The 16,784-nt window shown below is 40.1% G+C and overlaps 1 protein-coding gene across 2 annotated transcripts in view; it reads left to right on the top strand.

Annotated features, from left to right (window-relative positions):
* LOC122093523 (diacylglycerol kinase 5) overlaps positions 1-16,784 on the top strand; it is a 41,225-nt gene that overhangs the window by 18,240 nt on the left and 6,201 nt on the right. For both annotated transcript variants that reach the window (XM_042663871.1, XM_042663870.1), the window contains one exon: positions 650-717. In XM_042663871.1, the coding sequence (XP_042519805.1) occupies positions 650-717 (68 nt within the window). The remainder of the gene's footprint in view (positions 1-649; positions 718-16,784) is intronic.

Genomic DNA, 16,784 nt, shown 5'->3' with positions numbered 1-16,784 from the left:
TGAACAGAACTACCAAACCGTGGGCCTATTCTTATATTAATCAAACAATAAAGAATCAATTTAAGAGTCTTACAATAGAAGTACCTAAAGACCCCCCTACACACACACGCACTTAACAATAAACAGCAGAATGCATGTAAACATAAACCGAGATTAAGGAAAAGTAACTAATACACTGAAACACAATTTTTTTTCATTTCCATTTGTTTCGTGAGGGTGAAGACTTAAAAAAATTCTTTCAGATTCTGTACAAAATCCAGCACACTAAAATAGAGGAATCCCATTAACAAGAATAATGATTAAATTTTGGTTGCCATCCTTGTGGAATTTGGAGTTTGACTTCTGAAAGATCACTCGGAGAACTTGCACAGAATTTTTTAACTAGCTTGTGGTGCATCCCATCTTTTAAAAGCTTTATATGGTTCCTCAAAATACATAATCGTGCAATTTGCCATCAATTGTGTTTTTCCACTCCGATTCTTTCATATTACCACCTTACTTATCCTGTTCTGATTAATATACATTTGCACCCTGGATCAGTTTAATGATTTACATGTAAATTCATTTTAGTATAAGCTTGGTGTTTCTGTTGTGCTACATCAAAGTTAAACATTTCAGGATGCTAAATTTATGTTCTTATTTTGATCAGAGTACTTATGCGAAGCTTGGCTGTACACAAGGATGGTTTTGTGCTTCTCTCTTCCACCCTTCCTCACGGTGAGTATTTTAGTTGATAGTTCATATGATGGTCATGTATGTAAGACATAGTGTTCCTCTTATTATTATTATTATTTTCTTCTTCTTATAATCTCAATGGTAGTAAGAGAATTTTTTTTATTCTACTCATGATTTAAGGTGTATTATTTATTTATTTATTATATTTTGACTGTGTGATTTTTTTTTTATTGCATTGAGGATATATGATCAAGCAGAGAAGAATATTTGTTGGAGCTTAAGTTCTGTAATGAATTTTTGAAGAAATTTTATTTTTTATTTTTATACCTTTCATTCTAAGGGAGGCTTTGCAGCAGCAGTCTATTGCCATTTATAGATCATTAATTGGATCAAGTAGTGGAAAGATCTAATTTTTTTCCATTCTGGGGAAATTCGATAGGGCACTATTCTAAAGCAGAAACCTGTTTCATAGAAAAGAGATCTGGGAAATCTTTATTTTCTTAATGAAACAAGGGAGAGAGGAGCGTGAAGGCGAGTCTTGATCCCAGATCTCTGCCACGACAAGAGAGAGACTTTACCAGCTGGCAGCTTCACAGAACCCATCAGTTAATCAACTAGATGGGCTAAACAGGAGACACAAAAAATGCAGATGTTTCACATGAGATAATTGTAAGACATGTTACAAACAATACTCATTACCAATAAAAACACAAAAGGGCATAAGTGATGTTCATTGTTCAGGCTACAATGATCTTTCTACTAATCATGTTTCATAGGTTACACATGAACATTTATACCGTTGGTGCAAAATGGTTCAGTAATGTCAACAGGTTGCTTTACAGAAAATCTGTGTCCCCTAGGGATTCAAGATTCTATACTTCTCACTTTAATAGCTTATTACTGAATATTGCATATTTCATGACTAGAATCCCTCTTTTTGGGAAATCAAGAAGTTTTATTAAAGGGATGAAATATCTGTAAGAAAGTCCCTGGCTGTCTATGTGGTGCAGAGGAGGATATATTCTTTTTGATTCTAGAAGAGGATGTATTCAAAAGCCTTGAAGAAAAGGAAGGAGAGCACAATGAGGATCTTTCAGTTAATATCATTTATACCCAGCCCATGAATATTAAATGTACAAGAAGTCCCAAACCTCTGTCAAATCCCAATGTTTTCCGGTCACCTCTTCTTTTTCTCCTATTCCCCAACTCTTTTAAGCCCCCTTCTATAGTCCAACCTATTCCTTGTTCCCCAAATTATACTGATCTTGAAATCATAATTTTGTAGCCTACTACTTCATTCTGATCATAATCTTACTATGTTTTTCACAGTTGAGCTCCAGTGTAGCTATTACCTAGCTATCCTATATGAATTATCAACCTCTTACCTGCTTCCTTAAAGCAAATTGTCCCTCACCTTGATCTTGTTGGCTGTTCATTGATGTACCTTTTATTTGTCTCCACCTTCTGCTGTTAGGATGCTTCTCCGAACACTGGAGAGTACAAAGCAATGAAGGAAAAATAACAAGAGAGAAAAAAGGATGGAAAGAGAGAGAGGAGGAAGAGGAAGAAGAGGAAGAAGAAGAAGAGAAAGATATGCAAGAAACACTTATGAAGAGAACCAATTTCTCTCCCCTATATTTACTAACTTGAGTGAGCGAGCCCGTGGCGCAATGGTTAAGTTGCACTATTGCGACATATTGGTCACAGGTTCAAAGCTTGGAAACAGCCTCTCCTGCAAAGTAGGGGGGTAAGACTGTACATTTGTCACTCCCAGACCCTGTAGTAGCGGGAGACTTGTGTACTGGGTTGCTTTTTTTTTTTAGTAACTCGAAATAATATCTTTTAGTAACTCGAAATAATATCTAAGATTACGTTAATAGCCCCCACACTACATAAAGTACCTAGGGAGGTAAAAAAAAAAAAAAAAAGTAAAAAAAAAAAAAAAAAGTACCCATAATACCCTTACCACATGAACTCTAACATGGAGCTCTCTATACTAGATCGCCAAAGCTAGCTGCACAATGAATCTTTATTCTGTTACAACTGCTTATCCCAAAAGCTTGAGCTATTAGGTAAGGGCAACAACAATGTATATCAACACCTCCTGCATGTGCAAGCCTGTATACACATGGCCCTGCATGTGACATACTCACGTGGAAACACCATCTCATGACACGAGGGTGAGAAGTGTTGGGAATCCTGTTGCAATTCCCAAGGATCAAATACTCGACCTTCCTGCTGCTGATACCATGTTAGAGCCATTTAATTCAAACGCTTGAGCTATCAAGGGCAACAACAATGAACATTCATCAGTTACTTTGTTCAAGATCAATCCTCCCAGCCCCTTGTACTTGTACAAGACCGAGTCCATGTTTTTAAATCCTCTTCCCAATCCACCAAAAGGAAATCATGCTGCAGTTTACATGCCTCTTTGCACTGGATATTGGAATAGTAGGATAAGAGCATAGTTGTCACGGCGTCGCCTAGGCGGCGATTTGGCGTCCCGCGGAAATTTGAGGGTATGGCAGTACAACGATTTATGGGAGTCATGATTGGCGGCCGCCATGGCAGCGCCATGGATGCCATCGCATGCCTATTATACTAATCGATCACTTTGTGTATTGTTTTTTTTTTTTTTTACTTGCTATTAGGTGAAATAGAAAAGAGACCCTCGAAGTCTCTCGAGTCTCAACTATCAATTTCTCAAATTGAAAGTCGAAAACCATCGAAGCTTCCACCTACGACTGCGAGTGAGCTTCTCCTTCTTCGGCAGTGAACCTGAACTCTCAAAGCTTCCGCCTGAGACTGCGAGTGACCTTCTCCTTCTCCGGCAGACTGGTAGTGAACCTGAACCCTTGAAGCTTCCACCTGCGACTGCGAGTGACGTCCTCCTCCTCCTTCTCCGTCAGTGAACCTGAACCCTCGAAGCTTCCGCCTGCGACTACGAGTGACGTCCTCCTCGTTCTCTGGCAGGAAGACCAAGGTAAGGGGCCTAAGGGCCTGCGCCGTCTTTCTCCTTCTCCTTTTTCTCTTCTTCATCTTATTCTTCTCTGCTTCTTTTTCTTCTTCTTCTTCTTTAGTCTTTCTCTCCTCCTTCGTCTTCTACTTCTTGTTCTTCTTCTTCTCTGCTAGTCTGCTGCTCTGCTTGTCTTTCTCCTTCTCTGTTCCTGACTTCCTTCTTCTCTTCTTCTCTCCTTCTCTCCTTCTCTCCTTCTCTCCTTCTCTCCTCCTACGTCTTCTTCTTCTTCTTCTTCTTCTTCTCTGATTCTCTTTCTCCATCTTCTTCTTCAGTTCTTCTCCTTCTATGTTCCTTCTTCTCTTCTTCTCTCCTCCTTCGTCTTCTGCTGCTGAATTCTTCTTCTTCTTCTTCTCTCCTTCTCAGTTCTCTCCTCCTTCTTCAGTTCTTCTCCTTCTCTGATCCTTCTTCTCATCTTCTCTCCTTCTCAGTTCTCTCCTCCTTCGTCTTCTGCTTCTTCTTCTTCTCTGCTTCTCTTTCTCCTTCTTCTTCTTCTTCAGTTCTTCTCCTTCTCTGTTCCTTCTTCTATGGTTAATGTTTCATAACAGCATAAATAGAAATATAGAATTAGTTCTGAATCGAAGTATTGGATTGCTTGTTTTACTGCCTAATTTTAATCCTTTCTTAGATCACTTGTTAAGTTGCTTCTGACTACTGATTTGATTTTTTTTGGATTTTGATGTTGTTCTATTGGTTTTTGGTTAACATATATGTTAATGTTACTGTTTAACAAGTGTTTATATCTTTACAACTTGTATAGTTGTATACTTAATGTTAATGTTACTGTTTAACATACTCTGTTGCTCTGTTTTATAAATTGTAACTTGAATACTTGATATTATCATGTTAATGTTATTGGTTAACACTTAACATACTTTGTTACTTTGTTTTGTAACTTGTAGGATAATAGGACTATAGGAGTTCATAATGGATGATATTGTTGGTTTTATATGTTATAGGGTATATATTCTAGGCTTGTAGCATGCTAAATAACTTTAAAAAATAGGGAAAATAAAAAAGTAACATACTAAATAATTTTAGAAAATAGGGAAAATAAAAAATGACACATTGATTTGACTGCCATGGCAATGCCAAAATGGGCGATTCATCACCAAATCGATTAGCCACCCCTCCACCGCCTTGGATCGATTTGACGCCATGACAACTATGGATAAGAGGGAATTAGTTCGAATACTAGGTAAAGTAACCACCTAAGTGTGTATCATAGTTGTCACGGCGGCAAGGTGAACCAAGGCGGTGGAGGGATGTCTAAGTGCTTAGGCGAGAAGGCGACCACCTTAAGGCGAACAAGGCGAAAAAGTGTTATTTTTTATTTTTCCTATTTTCTAACATTATTTAGTAAGTTATATATACCTTGTATCATAAAAAATCAAGATTAAGCCACATCAAGTCATTAAAAATCAACATTTAGCCACATCAAATCATAAAAAATTAACATTAAGTCATATTAAGTGATAAAAAATCAACATTTAGAGAAATGCTCTTATTCTATAATAAGTTTGACTGGTCAAATGATTTTATTTTTACATGAGACTTTTTGTATTAGTTATAACATAAAACCAAATTTCTAACAAGTCTAAGATTACTTAAATCTGAGTTGCAATGACAAAGTTATGCTTCAGTCAAACTTATTTTTAAGTGCGCGAATACTGTTAAAATCGCCTGAATGAAAATAATTTTATGAATATCAAAACAAAATATTATTTACCGGACTTTTGGTTTTTAGCAATGTTTTAACATGATAGAATTTATAAAATTTTCATAATTGAGAAAAACCCCAGCATTTAAAAGTTGAAAATCGTCCCTATAACCAAAATCCAGTTTTTTCTCTTAGACTGGGGGGTTGACTTTTTATCCTTTTGGAATTTGATTTTTAAACTATTTTTATTGGATTCAAATAGGGGGTATTTGCTTATTTATGAATAATATCTTAAGTAACTGAAATAACAAATATCAAATAGGGGGTATTTACTTGAATGATATTTGGCATAAATAAGTGCCAAAACACAAGGCGACATGCAGTGCAACAAGGCGGTTGTCGCCTAGGCCCCAGGCAAACCGCCTGGACGCCTAGGCGACGCCCTGGCGACGCCTTGACAACTGTGGTGTGTACTAACCCCTTTGGAAAGATAGCTGGCTTTATGGCTGCTAATTTCCTCTCAAATTTTCTGATCATCTGTTTCCACATGGACATTATCTTGTTTCCTTTTTTCAAGGGTAGACCATTATAATGGTTAGGAAAGATGCCATAGAAGATGGAACATTGAAGGAACTTGGGTAATTCACCTATATTGAAAACAACACTAAGAACTTATCCACCACCCTCTTTGCAACATCAATGGTGTGTTTATCATGTGGAAAACCCTGAGGCCAAAGATTCAAGGCTTGGTACAGGCAGAGAAACATCACTTACCCTGATGAGCGCACTTTTGGTGAGGTTGTTGTGAAGTCTGAAGGCAATTTAGAAGTACCTAAGTACACACCTTAACGTTTAGCAACTCAACTGACAATATGAATCACAGAAAATTAAATTCTCATGCACGATTGGAGGTGCAAAATTTTCAGCACTTGAATGCCCTGAGTACTTTCCATTTCACTGCTTTGAGGATGAGCATTATGATTGTTTTTTTCAAGTGAGTGACGAGGGAGATCCGGAGTTGGCAAGGGACCTTTGCCTCAGGTGTAGGTACCACGGACCTCCGCCGCCCCGCGGGATCGCGATACGGTGCGTAGCGCGTGTGAACACGCTAGGGTTCGACCCTAATGAGATGAGATGGTATCCCCTGGGTATCAAATGCCAAGGGGGGTACACGTTATGGGTAAAAAGGAGTCGCCACCTAGAAAGGGTCTAGGACCCATAAATTTCTCCCCCAATCAAGGGAGAGAGACTAATGACTCTGATGGATAAGGTTGGTTTGCACTAAGATTCTAGACAAGTGTCAAGTGACAGACTGGGAAGGTGTTAGGCACCCGGTCTGCCCGACCCTAAGGCCGGTCTCTTTTTGTTTGACCAAAGTTTGTTTGTACCCTACTAACTAGTCCTAAATCTAGGTCACTGAAAACCCTAAACTAGGTATCTAAGCATGACATGTGAAAACCCTAAACCAAGTGTCTAAATTATGCTAGCTAGGTTATGATGCAAATAATGAAATGATTACGCTAATTAAAATTAAAAAAAACAAAACCTAAATGATTTAATTGATGTATTATGAGTCTTAGATTAAGCTAATGAAATAGGCCTAAACCTAGGATTAGTTGAGCTATTTATGAAACCCTAAATTAAACTAACTCGATTAATTGAGCCTAACCTAGATGGATGATTAATGAATTTATGAAATCCTAAATTGAATTAATTAAATGATTAATCCTAATCCCTAGTAATTTGTGAAATAAATTATTGCAATCCTACTTAATCTAATTAAAAATATTTACAAATTAAATGAGACCTAGTTAATTTATAAAAAAAATGAAGTGGATTAATTACATTAAATGGAAGCATTTTACTAGTCTACCTAATCTAGTTTAGGAAGATTAAACTAAACCTATGGTTTAATTAAATAAATTATGAAACCTAATTGGACTAATTATGTCTACTTTAAGCTAATCCTAAGATAAGTTAAACATTTTTTTTTCAAACCCTAGTTAATCTAATGAGAAGAGAATCTTTTAACTAATTAATCTAGTTAATTATCCTACATTAAATAACTAATTAGTTGATTGATTAAAATAAACAAACCACTAGAAGGAACATGACTGGTAATTACACAAGTTTAATAAATTGAATTAAATGAAGAAATCAAATGCAATGATTTAAAAAGCTAAATTAACAAACCACAACTAAATAAACAACAGTTAAAATGACTAATTACATTAACTACACATTAACTACGTTACTTTAATCAATCTAGATTAATACTACACTAATGCAAGTGAATGTTGGGGTACAAAAAATAGGAGATAGTAGAGAAACCCAAATCCCCAAATACGTCCTAATGCTACGAGCCGGTTTGAGGGGCCAGCCACGCCCGTCCTAAACTAAACACGCCCTAAACTACGTCCCATACATTATTTAGAGGGAAATAAAATGAAATCATTTGATTTTAAATTTTAAAATTAGGGGAATCTCAAACCTAAATTCTAGGACTAGACACATTACAGAACTGAAATCAAACTAAAATGGATAAAAGAAAAATAAAATATATAAAAAAAAAAGGGAAAGATTCCACATAGAAATGAAATAATAGGTTGGGGCATATTACAATTTGAATTACAAAAATAAATAAATAAATAAAAATGAAATGAATAAATAAAAGAAAATGAACACAAAAAAAAAAATATAAAAGGGAAGGAGATGGGATTTCGGCCACAGGGAAAAGAAGAAAAAGAAGAGAGAAAAGAGAAGAAGTGAAGGAAGGTGGAAACCCAATCCTCATTTCCTTCTGCAGTTCAATTCACCATCGATAACCCACCCTTGTGTCTGTAATAATCCCAATCCCCATTTGAAATATCAAGATTAGCATTCGATTGGATAATCTATAACAAGCAAAACCCTAAGAGGATAAAGGGGAAGACTCCGGCTTCTTGCTCTTTCGATTTCTCTCTGCTTTCTGAAACCCCTCTCAAACCCTTGACCAGTAAATCCAAAAGAAAAGAAGGGAAAGAAAATATGTCCACACAATTTCCAAGTTAATGCACACAATAACACATAGGGAAGGTAAATTGCAAAACAATTCTTTGAACCCACAACAAATCTCAAAAGCAGACATGACTTGCCAACACCAGAATCTCCAATCAGCAAAAGCTTGAACAGATAATCATACTCCTGATTCATGACTGTATATCGCTAAGGAAAACTGAACTACGAGCAACGACGGCGATAACGAAAGACTCCTCCGGTTCTCCGGCACGAATCCAAAGCGAAACTCGTATCTTCGCCAGAAAAGATGAACAAAGAGAGAGAGGTTTGAATAGAAAAGGATTTTCAAACGAAACAAATGTTCAGAGAAGAGTCCTCTCTTTGCGCCCTTTCCATTGGTATGAAGTGATGAGAGAGGTGGTAGCTGGTTGAACGACTGATAACTTTGGGAAGTGGTCCTGGAACCATGGCGGAACCTCGAAGCAAAACTTGGAATGAATTTATTTTCCTGCGTAGCCGATATCCCTCCAAGGTTCTGCAAGGGAATCCGGGAAATTGAACTCGAAGCGGCCGTTAATGCGTTGAAAGAGACCAGAGTACCAGACCAAAATCCTTCGCTCCTAACTAAACAGAGGCACAGATGGAAGCGGAAATGAGTAGATGGAAAGAGGTGGAGAGAGAGAGAGAGAGAGAAGAAAAAGGAAGTGGTTTTGTCATGGTAAAAGAGAAAAGAAGACAGGAAGAAAAAGAAGAAAAAGAAGGAGGGGACGGTTGAGTTCGGTTAGGAGGAAGAGAAGTAGCAGGAGAAGAAGAAGAAGAAGGAGAAAAAGAAGAAGAACAAGAGAGTGGAGAGGGGCGGCTGGAGACTCGGTTGCAGCAGCAGGGAAGGGTGCGGTGGCAGGAGAGAAAAAAAAAGAAAAGAAGAGAAGAAGAAGAAGAGGGGAGAGTTAGGTTATAGGTAAAATTCTGATCCAAGGGTCCAGATTGAAAGAACAAAAGTAACTTAAAAAAAAACTAAACCAAATAAAGGTAAACATGTAAAACTAAAAACAATTAAATTTAACTAAACTAAAAGAATCAATTAAACCATAATATCTTTAATTGGACCGGAATAAATCAATTTAAATCTAATAAATCGTATTGAACCAAACTGAGACTAATTAAACATGATTAATTTCAATAAATAAATTAGCAACTAATATATTAATTAAACTAATTCTAAATCACTATTGGGAGGAAAGAAAAATACCTTAAACCGGCTTTAATCAAAAAAAACAAGGGGAGATAACCCTTGTGCTTTAAGCCCCGAATCGAACCGAACCGGACAAAATCTCCCGGCTCAAGGAAGGAGTAATGTATTAAACTTTTAAACTTGGAGAATCTTTGATTTTAGAGGGAATTAGCAAAAACCATATTCCTTCTCCCAAATCCTTTTTTAATTTTTCTCCTCCCCTTTTTGGAAGAGGGGAAGGGCTATTCTTATAGCCTTGGGACTTGGGACAATTCTCTCAAATTTCCGATGTGGGACTAAAAAACTAGAGAGAATTGTCCCAAAAGGCTTGCTTTTGGACAAAGGGGTTTGGGCGCCACGTGGCACTCTTTGGTTGCTCGGAATGGAATCTGATACCGAACTTTGGAGTCAACTTTCGGGGGTCATATCTTTCAAACCGTTTGTCGGAATTCGACGTGTAATATGTCGTTAGAAAGCTCAGTCCGAGCACTATCCAATGATGTGAGATACGATTGTAGTATCATCCGAAAACCTTTATGAAAATACGCATAAAGTAGGGATCCGGATCATAGAATGAAAGAGAGAATCGGGCGTCGATTCGCATAGTTCTCGCATCAAAGTGTAATGTCCGACTTGAGGGGACAAACAACAATAATCCACAACATCAAATTCTAATTTTTTTTGAAAACATTTTCTCTTGAAAGTTTATAGAAAAAAAATGGTCATTTTCTACTCCAAGTTTGAAAATTCTCCAAGTCTAAAATATCCAACATGTAATCCTTCATATTGTCATCATTGCCGGGGGGTGACAAAATTCGGTGTCTACAGATTGCCCCTCTTTGACCGAGACCTGTGTAACGGTCGAAAGGCAAAGAAAAGAACACACCATTTTGTCACCAAGAGCAATGTACTACCGACATCCGGCTCAAGGATGGCATGATTGAAAACCTGCCGCGGTTGGTCAATATAGAGGTAATGCCCACACTGCGTGACGTCGAAAGTTTGAGTTTCCAGCCGCGTGGCTGTCAACTTTGGGATTCTCTGCAGGGGTGATTGTCCTCGCACAGCGGTGCTCAGCTGGGATCAACAACGGTGCTCGATTGTGATCCTAAGGATTCTCAAAAAGTTGGTGCGGATAGTCCATATTGGCAGTCGTGCAAGACTATGAACCTTGGGATTCTCTGCAGGGGATGATCGTCCTCGCACAGCGGTGCTCAGCTGGGATCAACAACGGTGCTCGGTTGTGATCCTAAGGATTTCTCAAAAAGTTGGTGCGGATAGTCCGTATTGGCAGTCGTGCAAGACTATGAACCTTGGGATTCTCTGCAGGGGATGATCGTCCTCGCACAGCGGTGCTCAGCTGGGATCAACAACGGTGCTCGGTTGTGATCCTAAGGATTCTCACGAAGTTGGTGCGGATAGTCCGTATTGGCAGTCGTGCAAGACTATGAACCTTGGGATTCTCTGCAGGGGATGATCGTCCTCGCACAGCGCTGCTCAGCTGGGATCAACAACGGTGCTCGGTTGTGATCCTAAGGATTCTCAAAAAGTTGGTGCGGATAGTCCGTATTGGCAGTCGTGCAAGACTATGAACCTTGGGATTCTCTGCAGGGGATGATCGTCCTCGCACAGCGGTGCTCAGCTGGGATCAACAACGGTGCTCGGTTGTGATCCTAAGGATTCTCAAAAAGTTGGTGCGGATAGTCCGTATTGGCAGTCGTGCAAGACTATGAACCTTGGGATTCTCTGCAGGGGATGATCTCCTCGCACAGCGGTGCTCAGCTGGGATCAACAACGGTGCTCGGTTGTGATCCTAAGGATTCTCACGAAGTTGGTGCCAACGATGTGTTTGGTTGTGCACCTACATTGGAATTAGCAAAGGAAAACTTGGGAGATTCTGGATCTCAAATACCTGAATAAGGACATGAAGCTTAGCAAAGTTAGCATAAACAACTGCATTGAATTTAAGAGATCGCAATGGTGTTCGAGATGCCATCATATGCCGAATCCACGAGAGGTCTAAATCCGAAAGCCAAGGGGCTTGGAAAGAGCACCATCATACGAAGGTTAGTGGTTAGCAAAAACACACAAAGCCCATATGTTCATGAAGGAGAATGTTGCTAGTAGATTGATCATCATAAAGGACAAAGTCTTTTCATTGAAAGGAAAAAAAATGGCGCCACGGCTACTACAAGTTTTCAAAAGCAGAAAGGTGGGGAACGACTCCTCAGTAAACGCTACCCAGACCAAAAGATCTTCAATTTAACAACCTTAACCTAGGCGAGCCAAATGGTTCCACGAGGCTGCAATGGAATTCACCAAACCCTCTGTTAAAGCCTCTGTGATAGGCGTGGTACCCACATCCCCTAGAGCACCCTGAGGTAAACCGAATTGACGCATGAAGCGAACCGGTATGTAGAAGGAGGTATGGGATATGCCTAACAACCTGACATAGTCACAGCCAGAAGTGTGTAAAACAGGGTTCCGAACTGACCACCAATGGACTTCCCACCTGATGCTTCGCTCCGTGAGGGCTCCTAGTCGCTCAGGCCAATTTGTTGCATCATGGTAGTTAAAGGTCTGAATTCGCTTGAAATATTGGAACGGTTCCAAATGAGCTGTAACCAAGGGTTGGACCAATTGAAGGCGCTCGACTAACCATACCTGGAGGAGGGCGAAGCACCCATTAAAGTCACTGGTGCGAAAATTTCGCCGACCTGTCATAATATCAAGTCCTCTCAAAGTTTCCGCCAAAACAGTAGGGATAATGTCGCAACCTTGTCTCAACTGCCGGATGACGTTGATGATGATGGGTAATCCTCCACACTTGGGGGAATGCAACAGATAACGAGCGATCATGCAGAAAAGGAAAGCATTCCTTCGATGCACCCTAAAGCTTTCAGTATTTGATCGAAGTGGGGCAAACTCCTGGATAACAGCATACAGGTTGATTCGATCACTTGCCATGAATTGCCTTGCTTCTTTAGCACTCCAACCGAAAAATTCCCGAATTTCAATCGAGCTAACGGGTTGCAGTGTTGGGCGAAAAACATCTCCCCGATGATTGTAAACAAGACAAGCTCGAAATTCTTCCAGAGTAGGGCAAATTTCCACAGTTCCGAATCGAAAAACATGAAATTCTTGGATCCAGAAACGAGATGCCTCATGTATCAAAGCACGACATGGACTGATGCGCTGGAGCTGAAAGAGTGCATGAAGGTGCACTTCTTCAAGGACTTCAGGGTCATCGTCCCTCATTGCTACCATCCATCGGCGGAAAGCAACATCCATGATAATAATGGGAGTAGCAAAACACAACTCGGATTTCCTGGGTACATCATAAAATGTCAGTTAAGGAAAGGACCAATTTACAGGAAAATATCATATGACACATCCACCAAAGTAAACTGATTTTTTTTTTGTCATTTGCAAAAGCTAAAAACCCTTTGAGCCAATTTAGAAAATGTAAGATTGGTCTCTCAGATGACCGCGATCATGTCTGGGCCCAAACCCTAAACTAAAACAAATGTTAAGACACACATACCGAAGGAAACTTTGGATAGCAACCTCATGAGAGGATCACACTGACTAAAAAAAGTTAAGCTGAAAGAGGGGCTATTGAAAACTCTTGGGAACCGTCGAATAGGAGAACGGTAGATGGAGTCTTCGAGCCAGATCAAGACAATTATTTGCAAGGATGACGAGTTCACGAGAGAAATTAAGTCAGTCAAAATAGTCATTTTGAAAAAAGGACTAAAGATGAAAACTCTTTGGAATCCGTCGAATTTGAGAGACGGTGGGAAGAGTTCTTAGTCGGACTCGATCACCTCCTGATGATAAGAGTAGCGAGAAACCATTTGTCTGAAAGGGGAAAGGGATAGCTAAAAATGGAAAATTAGGTCCAACCCGCTATGAGGGGTGGCGGAAATTGACCGAGCTCGATTTTGACTTTCAAGCTGCCTACGTATCCTAAAAATTTAGGAATCAGGTCGAGCGTAGTTCATGCCTCAAAGGCAGTTTTCCTTCATTGCATTTTTTTTTTTTTTGAATGAGGAGGCTAAACATAATACTTTTTCAGCTGATCTAAGTTGGTCAGGTATTGCAGTTCTTGACCATCAAGATCTACAAGGCGTATTGCCTTCCCCGGGAGGATTTCCTTCACCGCAAAAGGGCCACTCCAATTTGGCCTAAACTTGCCCATTGGGTCATGAATGGGTGCTCTCTGCTCCTTTAAAACCAAATCTCTAACTTCCAAGGAACGTGGGTGGACTTTTTTGTTGAAAGCCCTTGCAACTCGCTGTTGATACTTCTTCATGTTGTCCATTGCCTTCATCCTTTTTTCATCAATGAGATTCAGCTCCTCGTACCTTGACTTGAGCCAATCCGCTTCTGGAATCTGACTCTCCATGAGAATTCTAAGAGAGGGGATCTCTAGCTCAATCGGGAGGACTGCTTCCATCCCGTATACTAAAGAGTACGGAGTTGCCGCAGTTGGAGTTCTAATAGAAGTCCGATAAGCCCATAAGGCATAAGGTAATTTGTCAGCCCAATCATTGTTCCTATCAGCCATCTTCTGGAGTATGACCTTCATGTTTTTGTTTGCCGCTTCAACCGCTCCATTGGTTTGAGGGCGATAAGGAGAAGACCTGTGCCTTGCAATCCTGAATTTGTCACACAACTCCTGTGCCTTGCCCCTAAAATGTTGACCTTGGTCAGAAATCACCTCTTGGGGCATCCTATGTCGGCAAATGATATGTTCTTACAAAAATTTGGCTACCTTTGCCGCTGTGAGTCTTGCGTATGACTGAGCCTCTACCCATTTGGTGAAGTAATCAATAGCTACCAACACAAACTCGTGCCCGTTCGAAGCTTTGGGGTTAATTTTTCCGATCATATCGATACCCCAAGTGGAAAAAGGCCACGGAGAACTCAGCGTGTGCAGTTCTGTTGGGGGCACATGGATGAGGTTGGCAAAAATCTGACATTTATGGCACTTCTTCACAAATTCTGTGCAATCGGCTTCTAGTGTATTCCAAAAATACCCTAAGCGGAGGATTTTCTTAGCCAACATACGGGCATTCATGTGAGGGCCACAGATTCCCTGATGTACTTGCTCCAAGATTGTCTATGCTTGATCTTCATCCACGCACACCAGTTGTACACCATCAAAAGATCGCTTGTATAAAATATCTTCGTGTAATATGAACTGGGTGGCATAACGCCTCAGGAACCTTTTATCTCCTTGGGTAGCATCTGTAGGGTACTTCCCCTCTCTGATAAAATCCACAATATGGGCAAACCAAGGCCTACCATCTACTGTCAGGGCATTGACGAAGCCTTGATGTGAAGGATGATCTCTCCGATCTATAATGAATGGTTGTATTTGCTCACCCGGACCAAAATCAACCATCGATGCGAGAGTAGCCAAAGCATCGGCAAACCTGTTATTGTCCCTCTAGAAATAGTCAAAACTAATTTCTGTTAACTGCTTCATTAGAGACTCTACACACCCTTGGTATGGTTTTAACTTTTCCTCCTTTGTTTTCCACTTACCTTGGACTTGGCATATGACAATCGACGAATCTCCGTATACTTCCAATCTTTTGACCCCAATAGAGATGGCTGCTTTCAATCCCATGAGGCAAGCTTCATACTCGGCCATGTTGTTGGTGCACTCAAAGTCCAACCTATATGCCATGGGCATGTTCAACCCTTCAGGAGTTAAAAGTAGAACTCCGGCTCCGTAACCTTTGTGATTGGCGGCTCCATCAAAGAACATTTGCCAACTGCCAACCTCATTTTCAACCTCAACAGAAACTACATCTTCGTCTGGAAATATGTCATTCAAGGGCCTCGTATCAACAACTGGATGTGCGGATAGATGTTCAACGATGACACTACCCTTGATGGACTTCTGGGTGACATACACAATGTCGAACTCCGCTAAGAGCAATAACCAACGTGCTAATCTGCCCATCAACGCGGGTTTCTCAAAAAGATATTTGATGGGATCCATTCTGGATGCCAAAAAGATTGAATAGGTCAACATGTAATGTCTAACCTCCTTGTTGCCCAAACCAAAGTTGCACAAGTCTTCTACAGGGTTGTGTACCTTGTCTCATAATCTGTGAACTTCTTACTAAGGTAATAAATTGCTTGCTTTGTATGCCCATCTGGACCATGCTGAGGCATGCTGAGCCACCATCGATCCCATGGAAGTTTCTAATACAGAGAGATACAACAACAATGGCCTTCCTGGAGTAGGGGGAATGAGGATTGGTGGGTTTACCAGGTAGCTTTTGATGCGATCAAAAGCCAATTGGCATTGAGGATTCCACCTCTTAAGGTTGATCCTTTTTCAGTAATTTGAAGATCGGTTCACATATGGTTGTCAGTTGAGAAATGAACCGACTAATGTATTGGATCCTTCCTAAAAACCCTCGAATTTCCTTCTCCGTTTGATGAGGTGACATGTCTGTTATCGCTTTGATTTTGGATGGGTCAATCTCAATGCCTCTCTCACTTACCATGAACCCCAAAAGCATACCACCTATCACCCTAAATACACATTTTTGTGGGTTCAGTCTCAGTTTGAACTCCTTGATCCTCTCAAAGAAAACCCTCAAAGCCTTAAAGTGCCCTTCTCGATTAATCGACTTGACAATCATGTCATCTACATACACCTCCACTTCTTTGTGTATCAAATCATGCAAGATAGTGGTGGCGGCCCTTTGGTAGGTAGCACCGGCATTCTTCAAACCAAAAGGCATCACCCTGTATCTATAAGTGCCCCAATCCGGAGTGAAAGAAGTCTTGTCTTTATCTTTGGGATTCATTTGGATCTGATTGTAACTAGAAAATCCATCCATGAATGATAGAAGCGCATGCCTCGCAGTATTATCCACTAAAAGATCGATGTGGGTAAGGGAAAATTATCTTTGGGGCTCGCCCTATTAATGTCCCTATAATCCACACATACCCTGATCCGACCATCCTTCTTTTGTACAACTACAACATTTGCCAACCATTTAGTATACCTCGTCACCTCAATGAACCCAACACCATAGCTTTTAAGTCGTTGATGCGGTCTAGAGATGGTAAGGCAGTGCTCCGCCTTATTTGAAGTGGCGCCTCATGGGTTTTTTTTTTTTTTTTTTTTTTACTTGCTATTAAGTGAAATAGAAAAGAGACCCTCGAAGTCTCTC

Source organism: Macadamia integrifolia, chromosome 11, assembly GCF_013358625.1.
Source record: "Macadamia integrifolia cultivar HAES 741 chromosome 11, SCU_Mint_v3, whole genome shotgun sequence".
NCBI classification, from domain to species: Eukaryota; Viridiplantae; Streptophyta; class Magnoliopsida; order Proteales; family Proteaceae; genus Macadamia; species Macadamia integrifolia.
This window is presented reverse-complemented; position numbering and strand designations above follow the sequence as displayed.